This window comes from Dicentrarchus labrax, unplaced genomic scaffold (assembly GCF_905237075.1).
Source record: "Dicentrarchus labrax unplaced genomic scaffold, dlabrax2021, whole genome shotgun sequence".
NCBI classification, from domain to species: domain Eukaryota; kingdom Metazoa; phylum Chordata; class Actinopteri; family Moronidae; genus Dicentrarchus; species Dicentrarchus labrax.
Window position 1 is genome coordinate 28,114,583 of NW_026136715.1, and position 15,424 is coordinate 28,130,006.

The 15,424-nt window shown below is 39.6% G+C and overlaps 1 protein-coding gene across 1 annotated transcript; it reads left to right on the top strand.

The window, feature by feature from the left end:
* The first annotated feature begins 1,617 nt into the window (after nucleotides 1–1,617).
* LOC127377814 (protein-L-isoaspartate O-methyltransferase domain-containing protein 2) lies at nucleotides 1,618–13,014 on the top strand. Its single transcript, XM_051426077.1, has 7 exons — nucleotides 1,618–1,744; nucleotides 5,515–5,675; nucleotides 5,808–5,958; nucleotides 8,318–8,420; nucleotides 8,530–8,701; nucleotides 9,608–9,731; nucleotides 10,428–13,014. The coding sequence occupies exons 2-7, from the start codon at nucleotides 5,520–5,522 to the stop codon at nucleotides 10,985–10,987; spliced, it is 1,266 nt and encodes a 421-aa protein (XP_051282037.1). The 5' UTR covers nucleotides 1,618–1,744; nucleotides 5,515–5,519; the 3' UTR covers nucleotides 10,988–13,014.
* The last annotated feature ends 2,410 nt before the right edge of the window (nucleotides 13,015–15,424 follow it).

Here is a 15,424-nt window from a genome sequence, read left to right on the forward strand (position 1 = left end):
GGGGGAGTTCAGTGTGCAGTTAATGTGCAGTTACATGTAGTTTTTATGTTGAACAGCACTGACATCTGGTGGACTACACAGTGAATCAACATGTTGTGTATTTATCATAGAACTTTACAGTTTTCCTCAGTTGCTTTGGCACAGAATACAGATGTTTCATAGTGGTTGATCAGGAGCATCCTCAAATGTTTTTGTCTAATTTAGTTTAAAGGTGCAACTCCTCTGTTACTCAAACACACAACAAGGTGTGTCCATGATGATTCCTGAATATGGACCAGGCATTACATGACATGACATGAGAGAGGGCCAGCAGCCCATACACATACAACACGTAAAATGATGAAAATGAAATGATTAGTTTAATTTAAAGGACCAGTGTGTAGAATTTTGTAGCATCTAGCAGTGAAGTTGCATATGGCAACTAAATGAACACCACTCGCATCCGTGTATTTGTCAATCTGCGAATGAGAAGGGGCTGTGAAGTGTGTGGGGAAAAAATGCAAAAGGCCTTATCTACTCTGTTTGGTTCGTATGGAGGCCCATTTCTGCCAATGTGATGGGAAAAAAAGGGATTCTAAGAGTCATTATAACAAGAAACTTTCTGAAAAAATGTACATAGCATCTCAAAATAGTAATTGTGAGCTACTACGGATGTTCTACCAGTCTGTAGTGGCCAGTGTCATCTTCTTTGCTGCGGTGTGCTGGGGAGGAGACATCGGGATTTGTTGTGCCAACAAGCTGAGCAAGCTGGTGAGGAAAGGCCAGCTCGGTGGCGGGGATGGAGCTGGACAGTGTGCAGGCTGTGACTAAGAAAAGGATGAGAGGGAAGCAGAAAGATATCAGGGACAACCCGTCTGACCCTCTCTACACTGAGCTCAGGCAGCTCAGGAGCACTTTCAGCCAAAGACTGATCCAGCCCCGAGCCTCAAAGCGGTTTGAGGCTAATTTTAATTAAGTCAATATTTTGAGAAAGTTTCTCATTATGACTTACAGAATCCTTTTTCCCCCTGTCACATTGGTGGAAATGGGCTTCAACAGGTTTGTCTCTTCTTGGTAACTGTAGAAACATGGCGATTCAATATGACTGACTCTGTAGAAGAGGAATTCTGTTATCTCAACTGGCTTGAAAATTAGTGCATAGAGCAGTAAATGGGAAATAATCTCCCCAGGGGGGTGTGCCCTAGGTTTACAACATCTGCTAATAGCAAATTTAAAATATTCCCCATTTTTCTGAGGTCCCCTTGGAACTCCCTCAAAGAGCCCTGGTGGTCCCCAGACCCTAGGTTGAGAACCACTGATGTGGGTCATTGACCTTGTGAAGGCCCATAAGAACTAACTACCAGGGCTTATTCAATTAAAACTAAGACAGATAAAGGACTCAGGTCTGACATACCAAAATTAGCTCCATAAAGACACCAAAATTAGAAGTACATTAAATATGTCGTTGTTGACCGTTATTCAGTCGTTAATTAATTCAAATATAGTCAAAATATCGTTCATGTGTCCTCTCTCTGTCTGGTTTTAACCCACTTCCACAACATGGTCCCACTGGCCGGACTCTACAATGTAGGCCATCCTCCTCCAACGGACGTTACTTTACGTATAATACGTCTGACGTCAACGCGTCAGCTGGCCGAATGTTTACATCCAGCACTGGTGTGTTTCCGACTGGATCCCCCAACAACAAAAGGCTGAACAGAAGGAAAGCACTAAGCCAGAGAATATCAGTCGGCATTTCTCCAAGGTACAACACTATCTTTATCACAATTCAATATGGCGGCTCAGTGAAAGCCAGCGCTTTGTGTCGACGCCAGCAGCAGCTAGCTGTTGTCGTTCCTGTCTCGATCTTTCTTCTCTCCCAGCGAAGAATGCGGTTATTTCTGTTTGTGTCGACCTTCACACGGCATGACAGCCCGTTACAGATGTAATGTGTAGTTTACTTGTATATGCTGGCTGACTGTTGAACCGAGAGAGCTTCAACTGTAGCGTTTATTCGAAAGTGTAGCACCCGAGTGGCGCAAATAGCAACCGCAGCAACGTGCAGCAGCGGGGATGTAACGTTATGCGGTGAAATGAGCCCCGCTGGAGTCACAGGTCGCAGCTGGGACTTTTGACTATCCCCAAGAGCGGTTGGAATGAAAGAATGGACGTGTGAGCTACTTCACTGAATCTGCGAACGAATGGCGAACCCCGAACAGCAGTGTTTTGCTGAAAGCGTGTACCCCACTAGCCTACTAAACCACTTAGTTTGTTACAGAACGGCTTACAGCGCCCTCTGGTGCTCATTTGTGCTAACAGCATAAAGAAGCAGTTTGTATTCATTTCAGTCTGGATCCTCCTTCCTAGTGCTGGGCAGGATGACAAAAACACTGTATCACGGTATTTCTTTTATACGGTTCTGGCGGTTTCACGGTGTATCATGGTATTTATTTATTTTTGCATGGCTGGGGCTTTATATTGGTTTACAGTGGCATATCAGAATCACAGATACTTTATTGATTAGGGTTGTGTACTGCAACAATCTGGTGATACACTGTGTATCACAGTAATGGATTAAAATATGTGCATTATATTACAATATATAACAACAATATATATAGAAAATATATCAAATAATAGTGTGTAAAATATGTACATTATTCCTCAGTATATAACATTAATTGAAAATAAGGCATTCCAAATATTTATAGTGCAGTATATAACAGCAGTGTAATGAATGTATGCTAATGATGGGTATTATGATGCTAAGAACTGGATCCCTGAATAGGTGTGCTATTGTCAGGAGTACATAGAATATACAGGTATATAGGTTGGGAGGGTTACTTTAAAAATGTATCCAATTACAAATTACATGTTAAATGTAGTTGGTAACCTAATCCAAGATTGTCAATAATTGTTTCTTTTTTGTTACTGATAATTCTGTTACATGTAATCTGATACTTCCCAGCCCTGTATATACTGAATGTTTTGAATACTACAGGGTTTTCTTGCCCCCACAAAACTATATTGCTGCAAATGAGTAAAAAACAGAACTTATTAATAAAAAAGATATACCAGTAACGTTTGTAACATTGGCACAAAATATTTTACTGACATAAATACTAAATTTAAGAGATATTTCTCAAATGTTCTATTGCACTGACACCAGCAATATCTTAACTCGGCTAGCGTTAAGATACTGTCCACACGAAACAAATGAGTTCCAGCTGTTATTTCGACTATGGACTGGCGGTATATGAAAACTTCATATCATATGAGAAAATAAATCCCGGCACTACATGTGAAAACATGTATTTATTTTGGTGCAACAGCTACTGTTTGTTCCTTTATTAGTTCAGTGCCTGATAACATCCTCTTCAACTCTTCAGTGGCATCAAAGGCTGGAGGTCGTGTAATATTTAAATGCACATGCTCCTTTGTTCTTTTATAGCCTCATGACTGTGGCCAGCATTTGGCAGCCAGTGCACCCTGTGATCTCCTGTCCTTTGGCTTTGCCCTCTGGTGTTGTTTTTAACAGCACCCTGACCCAGCTGCAGCATTCACACCTACAGTTGTATTCTGCTGCCAAAAGCTTCAATTAGGCCTCTAAATTTGGTTGGCTCAGGCTTACCTGTGCACACAGTCTCAAAGAGCTTAGCAGTGGATGTATTTTGAATCAATGATCACAACTTTGTGCTGTCAAATCATGTACTGGCAGGTTGGGATCGTCTAGGAGTTTATCCAAGTTGTGCACATTTGAGACTAGTAATGTACCCTTCCATGCTGTGTTGAGGAATTTTATTTATGCGTCAATGAATTAATTCCAAAACATTTAATCACAATGGCCTTAACCCAGGGGTGGATTTAGAGGTGTGGCTAAAAAATACCTGGCCAACCCAGTTTGGTGGCAATGATGTCAAATTTAACACATTCATTCAGATTCATTTATAAATAACATGTTAAAACACAAATTTACAACTTTAATTGAAAGATCTCTTATGGCAACATTTTAGACTCTCTGATAGGCTTAAGTTCAATGAAAAAAAAACATGTATTTGTAAAAATGTCTGAAGATTTGCAAATAAAACAATGCCACCTTTAGACATTTATATTCAGTGCCTTACTGATGTGCAACAGTAATGTTTTTGAGGTCAATTATCTTCATTTGTGGGCTTTTCCAAGCAGATATTGATATATGTGATTGTTTGTGATTAAATTGGCATTTATTTCTGCCAGCCCTTAAAGCTGCAGTAGGTACCTTTTTCTTGCTGAAACTTTCACTATATCCTGACAGTAATTCATGGGACAGATAAGCTGTTCTTTTTGGCTCCTCTTGTGAAATACAGTCAAATATTAAAATGAAGCTATCACAGAAGGACATACTTAAAATAATTTTAGGGCTCAGACTACTGATTGTTTTCAATGTTGAACATTCTGCTGATTACTTTTTCAATTAATTGATTTATCAATAAAACAAAAGTTAAAGGATCAGTGCGTAAGGTTTATTGGCATCTAGTGTAGTTGCAGATTCTCTGTTGCTTCCCCCTACCCGGTATGTAGTATAAACTACGATGGCTGTGAAATGAGCGCAAAAACACCCTATCTAGAGTCAGTGTGTGGTTTGTCCATTCTGGGCTACTGTAGAAACATTGTGTCTTAACATGGTGGACTCCATCGAAGGAGACCTGTAGCATCTGTAAATATAAAAGGCTAAGGTAACAGAAACACAATGATTCTTATTTTATTTTCAGGTGATTATACACTACTGAAAACATACCTATGAATATTACGTTCCATTTCTGACAATAGATCCTCCTAAATGTTGTACAGTGGAACTTTAAATGCAGATTACAATTCCTCAGACCCCACGTTGATGTCTTCATGTTGCTTATTTTGTACAACCAACAGTCAAAAGGCCAAAGATATGATTTACTAGGAAAATCAGCATGTCTTCACATTTGAGAAGCTTGGAGCAGAGAATGAAGACATATTATATTATATATATTTATAATTGTTTCAGAAGTGGTTGCCTATGACGGGGTGGCTGTGACTCAGAGGCAGAGCAGGTCGTTCCTTAATCGGAAAGTTGTGGGTTCGATCCCCGGCTCCTGGTGCCACATGTCGAAGTATCCTTGAGCAAGATAGTGAACCCCAAATTCCCCCAAAATGCCGTGCATCAGTGTGTGAGTGTGTATGAATGAGTTAGTTTCTGTGTGATGGACTTTGCCATCTTTTAGTGAATGTGTGTGAAAGGGTGAATATGGCATGTAGTGTAAAAGTGCTTTGAGTGGTTGGAAGACTAGAAAGGTGCTATACAAGTACAGGTCCATTTACCATTTATGAATATGAGGATTGTGGGAGTTGTACCACTTAGGTGTGAAGATGACTTCTATATTTAAAACTTTTATTTTAAATGCAGAAGTATAGAATTTTGTCAACCCTGAAGTCTCCCATCTACAGAAATTGAAAAAAAAGTAAAGTTACATGTTCATCATCATTATCATCTGGGATCGTAAACTTTCTCTTTGCCCTCAGTCAAGATGGGTGGAGCTGTGAGTGCTGGTGAGGACAACGACGACTTGATTGACAACCTGAAGGAGGCCTACTACATCCGCTCAGACCTGGTGGAGCGGGCTTTTCGAGCCATTGACCGGGCTGACTATTACCTGGACGAATACAGGGATAATGCTTACAAGGTGAGCAACATGGAAGTGTGTGGAATCCCCCAAACAGGGTCCAAAGAAACTCAGAGAATACACGATAAAACTGGATATTTATCATGTTTTTTTTTAAGTTTCAAGAGTTTGATTTATCGTTGTTGTCGTTAGGATTTGGCATGGCGGCATGGAAACATCCATCTGTCTGCTCCGTGTATCTACTCTGAGGTGATGGAGGCCTTGGATCTCCATCCCGGCCTCTCCTTCCTCAACCTTGGCAGTGGGACTGGCTACCTCAGCACCATGGTTGGCCTCATACTGGGTACGTGGTTAACTGCAGCAATTCAGCATGCATGTCTTTATTATTGTTCTGGTATCTCAGAGTAAACATATTAGCAGCATGAAGGCCATCAGCAACGCACCAAGCATGAAGTGGTTCCAGTGAAGCAATCCTGCAGGGCTGATCCAGTGTGCTAACTCCCAACTGCAACATGCCTGGATTCACGTTATACTTATAATATAATAATCTGATTTATAGGCCTGAAAATGTCTTAAATATGATTTTGACAGGTCTTATAAAACAGTTGGGTTAATGAAGTTAATTTTACTTATAAAATTGCATTTTTTTCTCTTTTAAAGTTTTTGGAAAGATTTGTATTGATCATGCTGTAACAACTACAAAACTAAACCAACAAGCAGCCAGTAATGATTTTCCTTCATATCCTTTGTACTTTTTAGCCAGTATGGACGTAAAATTATCTTATATTGCATTCATAATGGTCTTAATAAGGTGTTTAAAAGTCCTAAATTGAACCTGTTGTGACCATAAAGCATAGTCTACCTTGTCACTCCCCACTCTCTGCTATGCTGTGATTGGTGTTTCCTAGTGGGTAGTGACAAAGTTGGACACCAAATATCACCGCTGTGCATATTCTACAGTCACATAAAAATCTATTATTATAACTCATCTGGTAGAGCATTGGCTGAGTCCTTACCGCAGCGGACTGGGTTTGATTCCAACCTGCTGCCCTTTGCTGCGCGACGCCCCCCCCCGTCTATCTTCAGCAGGGTTACTAAGTGCTTCTTAATAAAAGCATTCAGCAGGAAATATTAAAAAGTAAGAAACAACATAAATAACGTTAGGAAAGCTTCGATCAACTTAAAGTTGCTATATGGACACAGTGACTGACAACAGTTTTCAAATATACTTAAGTGATCGACAGGTAATAATTAAAATGTAATACTGCATTATAACACTGAAGTAATGTGCTCGCTGTGTTTTGTCTTTGCTCAAAGATGGGCTGTTGCAGTTTGGCTGAGCTTCATTCTGAGAGTAGAATGGATTAGCAAAAAAGTATTAGGGCTGTGCATTGGCAAGAATATGGCAATACAAGACATATCACAATACAGGGGTTACAAATCAGTATATTGCAATACTGTAAGCAAGATGATATATTGCGTTTAAAAATATATATAATTGCAGGATAACTGTCCTAGTATAAAGAACATCCCATCTGATGATACAACAGTATCACGATACAGGGGTTACAGTTCAGTGTATTGCTGTATATTGCGATACTGTAAGAAACTTTCATGGTATAAAGAACAAACCATCATATGCAAGAAATCTGAGTAAAAAATTTACTGGCGAGAATCTGGTGATACTATACGTATCATGATACAAGGGTTACAATTCAATACTGTACACAAGCTGATATATTGTTTTTTTTATAATCTTAATTTAGGAAAACTTCCATTGTATAAAGAACACACCAGCATATGTATAAAGTCTGAGTTAAGAAAGTGACCATAACAGCGGGATTTGCACTTGTCCTTGTAACATCCAACATCTCAGCCCTCAGTTTATGTTCACTACTTATGTTCTAGCAGTTGGGGGTTTAAACACAAATCAATAGTGGTTTTGTGAATCTATACAACATCACAAAACAAATATATTGTGATAGTCAAGTGTATCCATATTTTCAGCCCTAGAAATTTATTTCTCACTCATTTCAAAAGATACAGTATGTCTGGAATATAGAGATATTTGGGGAAACCATGGTTGCTCAACTTTCTTAATATAAATGCAAAAATCTAGAGGGTGTATAACTATGCAGCTCCAATTTAAAGAAATGTGATTAAAGCCTTGGACACATTACATGACTTGAGTTGTCAGATCTTTGTACTGTTCACACTACACAACTTTCAGTCTTGTAACTGGGAGTCTTGAAGTTTTCACACTACATGACTGATCAGCAACAGGGGGTCACACTCTGACTGGTTTCCAAACTAACTAAACTCATAACTAACAGCAGGTAATGTCAGCTAGTGTTTCTGTAGTGGTGACAAAACGTTAAGAATTATATCTATTATCAGTTTGAACTGATACACTAAAAGCTCCCTGCACCAAAATTGACTTAAACACTTTTGAACAATTCCTTATGTGTCTGTAAAAATATGTCGACAGTCCTCTTGTCAAATCGGCATCAATATAATCTATAAAGATCGTAAAGAGCGGTATTCTGTACAAAGTGTACATTTTGTTTTGAAGTGTATCGATGTTCTGAATGGCCTAATGGCCTTCATAATCATAATCACAACTGCATACTTGTGTTGAATGACATTATAAACATATGTTTTTGTCCATGTAAATGTGGGTTATGGTGTGCTAACTGTTCCAGGACCATTTGGAGTGAATCATGGAATAGAGTTACATGCCGATGTAATTGAGTATGCCTACCAGAAGCTTGACTCCTTTATCAAAACCAGCGACAGCTTTGACAAGTAGGTGTCCAAATGTGTCGGTGACATTCAATTGTGTATCGCATTTATTTTTCTCTTGTTCTCTTTCTGTCTGTACATTGTTCTCCTTCGCTCCTGTGTCTCTCCTCAGGTTTGAGTTCTGTGAGCCGTCCTTTGTTGTGGGGAACTGCCTGGAGATCCCCCCAGAGAGCCGTCAGTATGACAGGGTGTACTGTGGGGCCGGGGTGCAGAAGGAGCATGAGGATTACATGAAGAACCTGCTCAAGTTAGGGGGCATCCTTGTGATGCCTCTGGAGGAAAAGGTTTGTGTTTTCACAGAGAAACCGAGATACTTCAAATCTGTGTTTTTGCCTTCTCATTTTGCATAGGCATTTTATAAGCAACTATAAACTTTGAACAAATGGTTTACAACACATTATGATGTAGTTGTAAGCAGATGTTTATTTATAAGTGTTTATTAATGTAATTATTGAAAACTATAAGTCTTCTGTGGAAACCAGTGAGTGGAAGCTGATGTATAAATAGATAATAGACTGCTTGTAATAATAGAAAATGTCTTTATAGGAGTCAAGTTATAACTGCTGACAAACATGAACATTACTGAACATTACATAAAAAATGTAATTTATATCTCAATCTCTTATCAATTATATTAGTGTGTTTCCAACCATTGATTTAATGAAATGTTTTATATCACTGTCATCTTCTTGTCCATAATTATTCATGTGTATCTGTGTCTGGAAATCTTAGTATCTTCTTCTTTGATTGATATTATATTGTATGCAAAGCACTTTGTAAAATGATCCCAAAGATTTTCAATATTTTTGAAACATGAATGATGTGTGCCCTCAAAGATATTACAGTATATCACATTAACACACATTGTAAACACTACAATTTAGGCTATTCAAAGAAAGCTGCTTGTTTTAAGTTACCGAATTAAAGCTGCACTAGGTAACTTTTATAACAATAATTTTGTCGTATTTGATGAAACTTTCACTATATCCTGACAGTAGTACACAGGACAATAATCTGTGAAAAAATCAGGTTCCTCTGGCTCCTCCTAGTGCTCCTAATGGTATTTGCAAGAACCCACCGGGCCTGAACGAAAACAACCAATCTACTGCAGCTTTACATCAGCTGAGAAAACAATACTACACAGACAAAAACAAAAAAGCAACAACTTCACCCTGTTGTATTTTCTGCAGTTGACCAAGATCACACGTACAGGGCCAAACAGCTGGGAGACCAAAAAGATCATTTCTGTGTCCTTTGCTCCTCTGGTGCTGCCTAAACACAGCACAAATGGCAAACCCAAGACTGTCCCACTACGTGAGTCTCCTTTATTTAAATTCAAAAATACAAATAAGTATGAATATTGATACAATAATATGAAAAGTATGAATATAGATATCAGTATGTTATGTCTAATTGACCTTTCTTAAGCTCCAATAAAGTGCTGCAGGAATGAGTCCTAAAACCCAGGACTCCTTGAAGTCAGTAGATACCCCACCTGTGAATTGTGAAGCTTTTACATGTCCTAAAAAAGGTGGTTGCTAACAAGTGTCTAAATGAGATTGCATAGGTTGTCGGTGACATTAAAACACGGAAACTATCTATTCACTAGTCCGCTTTTACAGCCTTGTTGTGTTTATACTCTTGCAGACAATTAAACTTAAACTTTACAACTTGTAGATTTTAATCACAAGATTTAATTACAAGTTGGAAGTTTAGTGTTGGTGACATTGAAGTCAAGTCACGGCTTAGTTTGTTTATAGCCTGACGTTAGCTTTTTACTTTTGGTGATCGCATTTACACTTCAAACCGCAGAGCTAATTCTCTGCAATAATCCAAAAGCTTTTTTTGGAAGGAAACAGGGTGATGCTAACTTTCAGGTTGGCTGACAGAAATTACTTGTCTAGACACTACTTAAGGGTCACTGCTTCACTTTTGTTGTCTTTCCACCCTGTTCTTGCTATTTTCATTTCCATTCTGTTTTCTCATGCTCATGGTTCTCAATTTTTGCAGCCAAATATGAGGTACGGTCGTTACAGGAGCTGGCTCGTATCTGCATCCGCCACACCCTCAGAGTGACCACAGATGGAGGAGACAGCCAATCGCGCGGCCGAGGGTCCTCATTCAGCGTGGGCAGGGGCTTGGCAGTGGCTGGGCTCCACAAGTACGGCCCTCGCTTCAAACGCCGACGCGTCCACCGGCGCCACTGCAACGCTCTGGTCCTGGCCACCCGCCAGGTGGTGGCCAGCAGTGGCATCGGTCCCGCTCCTCTGGACAGCAACAACAACCAGGGAGTGAGAGAGGAGGATGAGGAGGAGGCGGGAGAAAGGGAGGTGAGGCGGCAGATGAGAGGGAGTAGGAGGCTGGGGAGGGGAGCCGGGGGGGTAGTGGAAGAGGAGGAGACGGTGGAGGAAGAGGACGAAGAGGAGGAGCAGGAGGAGGAGGAGGAGGAAAAGGAGACCGGGGAACTGCTCCGACCCCAGCCAGCCGTGAACATCCTCAGGGAGCGGATACTGGGCCTGCCACTGCCCGAGCCTCTGAAGATGTACCTGCTGTACTACAGAGAGAAGTGAGCCCCGCCGTAGCCACAGCCAGGTCCTGAGTCAGAGCCCAGAGCTGACAGCAACAACGTGACCCCACCACCACCTGTTCAAGGCAGGACCCCAGCTCCACCGTGGCTCTCTTTCTCTCTGTTCTCATCCTCTCCATCATCCATTCTCTTTCCCACTCCCTCTTTTTGCCCTGCCACCCACTGTACTTTCATTTCCTGACATTATGAAAAGTTGGTCCAATTTGTCCAGTGGAGGAGGAGGAGGAGGAGGAGGAAGGTGGGAGGGTTAAGCTGCTCTGGGAAAACAACGTTTCAGACAAGCAAACAGTCACTGATGTAAACTTTGTGTCTCCTTTGAGGTGCAAAGACATATATATTATATAGATAGTGGTACATAACACACTCAAGCTCTCAATGCCTAACAACAGCTTAACAGCCCACAGCTGCCTGAGCACCGCGGCTTATAAAACTTCTGTGGTGCTGACAAAGAGAACCATCACTTTTTAGTCTACAGCGGCATACACATTGTGACACAGTTCAGACACTGTAGAAACAAGGAGAAAGAGAGAGCTCTTTTCTGTCTGCTGATTACAGTCCAAAGTTTGACATCATACGCTAAAAGCATAGGCCGGTTCGTGCATAAGGCGGTGCGTGTTATCATCTAACGGGGGATGGTTGGCCTAAAGCTCAACTGTGTGATTGAAGAAAATGTGTATTTAATGAGTTCTCAGTCGCTCTGTCATATTTAATGATATCATAGCTGCAGCCAGTGGGCAGGATGGTGCAGCGGTTGTCATTATATCCAAATAAATATGATGATTCAGCTGAAATGATCTGCTTCTCCAAGGCCAAGGGTCAGTAATCATTTCAAGCATTTTAGGAGACTAGTTAATATAGTGGAAGGTTGTTTTTTCCCCCTTTTTCTATGCATACGTTTAATTGTACGAGTTGTCTCCGGACTTTGTCACATGGAGATGACCTAAGTCCTTCCATGTGTATCCAAAGGGCAGTGTTTCTCTACATCCCATCAAATTCTCTTAACCAAAAGAGAATGACCATAAAAGATGACATACTTACTAATATTCCAATTTACATAAATAAACCAGCATGATAAAAACAAATAACTAATGTTTTTGATGATTGACAGTGTGCAGGCTTTCTCTCGCCGTGCTATCGGTATTTTTTTTTGTTCTTGTAATATTTAGATTTTTGAATTTTATGAGACTTGAAGTGGCGTGTACATATAAAATTGTTGTATGTTTTGTTTTGTGAATCATAAAAAAAAAAAACACGAAGATACTTTGATAAGTAGAGCAAGTATCTTTTATCACAGTGTTTTCTGTTGTAGTTTCTAGTTAGATGGGGCATTATTCCTTTGTAATTTTTGCTTTTGTACCAAACTTTCTGCTCCCTTCTGTGCCAAACCTCGGTTGCATGGACTGAATTCTCGAGAGGAAGATCAACAGCAAGTCGTTCGTCTGAAGAAAAAGACTTTTTATTTCAAAAACTGCTCCACGACTGCTGAAACGATGCCGGTGGTTGTTTGTGTGCGTTTTTATCATGTAAAGCTTTAGAGTACTCCCATATGAAAATCTGTATCTGAAGAATGTCTGTGAAGAATAGCAAAGTGATCTTTGCGCCCTGCATCAGTAGACAGTTAATTATGGATGTAATCACAACAATAGGAGGACTTTGAGAACGTCCAGCTTATAGTGGGGAGGATCGTGTCCAGAAAGCAGCTTCTCATCAGGTCAGGAGACTCAAGTCTTTTCTGAGTCCTGCTGTGTGAGATGTCATGCTACACTATTTGGCCCTTCTACCATTTCTGCTGCTGCTGGATCTGCCTTTCAGTACTGTATGTACACCATTCCTGTACTCAACACGAGTACCATTCATGTTCGGTTGTTGTGATTCTCTGCTGAATGTATATGATCACGATGGGGGTTTCTTTGGCACTTAACATTATGTTTTGGTGCGAATGACTTGCTTGTTTTTAAGGTTGAGCTGTATTATTAACTGCTGTTAATAAAGTCCGTTATACAAAAGGAACTCCAGTTGCAAGTGAAATCATTTGATCAGCTCAGGCAGCCGCTGCTTGTTTGTACCCAGTGGTAGAAGAAGGATTTAGCTCATTTACTTTAGTAAGTACAAAGTGCTAATACCACACTATCAGCGTTCCAATGCATCCTGGAAAACCTGGAAATTTAGAGACTAGTTTTCCAGTCATGGTAGAGCTTTGATTCTCTGTTTTGGTTGAACACCTGCAGTGATATTTTCAACATTGAGTCTATTTTTTCCAAAGTTGTGAGCAAAATTGTCATATTTACATTTATAGCATCAATTTTCTTGTTTCTGTTACTGATAAATAGATGCACAGTGATGTTAATTGTACGTGCACTAACTTTTCTGTCAAAATAAATTCTACTGATTTGAACTGTTACTGATAGGCTGGGGCCAAATTAATGTAGTTAATGTGTTCAACTGTTTGGTGGAGCACATTTTGAGTAACTATATCTTATTGAAAAATGTTGAATTTAACTCTATACCACTTAGTTTAGGTCTATACCATTTTATACTTTCTATTCTAGAAAAATCCTTTGGCTTTAAAGAATCTGCCTGTTGTAGTTCACCTCTTACAGGAAGTTAGCGACTACAAACATGACTCTTTTTGGTGAAATTTTCAAGGATAAGCATACTTTTTCAACACATCAAAGAATCTGAAGTCTTACTGAACAGTATTATGTAACTTGATACAACACTAAAAGAGTTTGGTACAGATCATAATTTTCTAAAAACAGGCTCTACCAAACAAGTTGTTTGTCCTTTTAGGGTAAGTAAGTAAGTAAGTAAGTAAGCTTTATTTATATAGCACCTTTTTGACACAGAGATCCAAAGTGCTTTACAAACAACAAATAAACATAAGGGTATAACCATACCCAATCAAACAAACAGGGAGCATGTAAATACAAACAAAGTAAGATAAAAAAAAAAGAGGGAAAGAATAAATTAAAAGAGAGACGACAGATGAGGAAACAAACACGAGACTTGCCTGTAGAGGAGGGTTTTGAGCAGCCGCTTAAAACAGTCCAGAGATTCAGTGAATCTGAGTGATTGGGGAAGAGTATTCCACAATGTTGGGGCTAAAACAGCAAAGGCACAGTCACCTTTAGTTTTACAGTTAGAGAGGGGAACGCAAAAAAAAGGCAGAGATTTGAGGAGCGAAGTTGCCGAGGAGTGGAATGAGGAACAAGGAGATCTGAAATGTAACTGGGGGCAAGGCCATGAAGTGCCTTATATGTAATCAGTAAGATCTTATAATTGATTCTGAATTTTACTTGAAGCCAATGAAGGGATGCGAGAACTATTTTTATTACTACAGTTACTATTATTACTATAATCACTGCTCATTGTCCTCCATCGTTGTTGTCGTCGCCGTCGTCGTCGTCATCATCTTCTTCATGTTCATCATCAGTCACTACTATTAGTGTAGTTGTTGCTACTGTTGTTGCTGTGCACCTCTCTCTCTCTCTCTCTCTCTCTCTCTCTCTGTCCTTCTGTCGTTACCTCTGCTCTCTCTCTTTCTGTCTCTCTGTCTCTCTCTCTCTCTCTCTCTCAACCCAACTGGTCGAGGCAGACGACCAACCACCTAAAGCCGGGGCCGGCCGAGGTTTCTGCCTCTTAAAAGGACGTTTTTCCTTGCCCTTGTCGCCAAGGTCTTGCCCATGGTGGTACTGTTGGGTCTCTGTAAATAATGTTATAGAGTTCGGTCTAGACCTGCTCTATTTGAAAAGTGTCCTGAGATAACTTCTGTTATGAATCGGCGCTATACACATAAGATTGAATTGAATTGAATTAAAGAATCAGTACTTTGGCCACCTCTGCTTTGTGACGATGCATTTTCAATCTAATCAAAGAAAGTTTTTAAATAATTTATTTTGTTAGAAGTAGGAGAATTTTCTCATCACATAGAGGAACACTCCATCCTTCAGTTCACCATCAAACATTCACACTCATCAAATTTGGAGATACATGCTTTTCACCGGACAGGAAGGTATGAAAAATTGCAATCTGTAAAGTAACTAAAGCTGTCAGACAAATGTAGTACAAAGTAGAATACTTCCCTCTGAGATATAGTGGAGTACAAGTATAAAGTAGCATAAAATTGAATACTCAGGTAAAGTACAAGTACCTGGATTGTGTACTCATGTACTGTACATGTATGTGTCTTGAGTAAATGTACTTCCACCACTGTTGGCCTTACAAATGTTTTATCATCATGATTTAAAAACAGAATATTAAAATTACTATTATTTTTTTTTGAGGATAAGTTAAAAAAAAATAAAAAAAAAAAAAAAAAAAAAAAAAATTAAGAAAAAAAAAAAAAAAAAAAAAAAAAAATATAACCTGCTTACCACACTGGGGGGGGTTTGGAAGAAGAGAAAAAAATTTCCAATCTTAT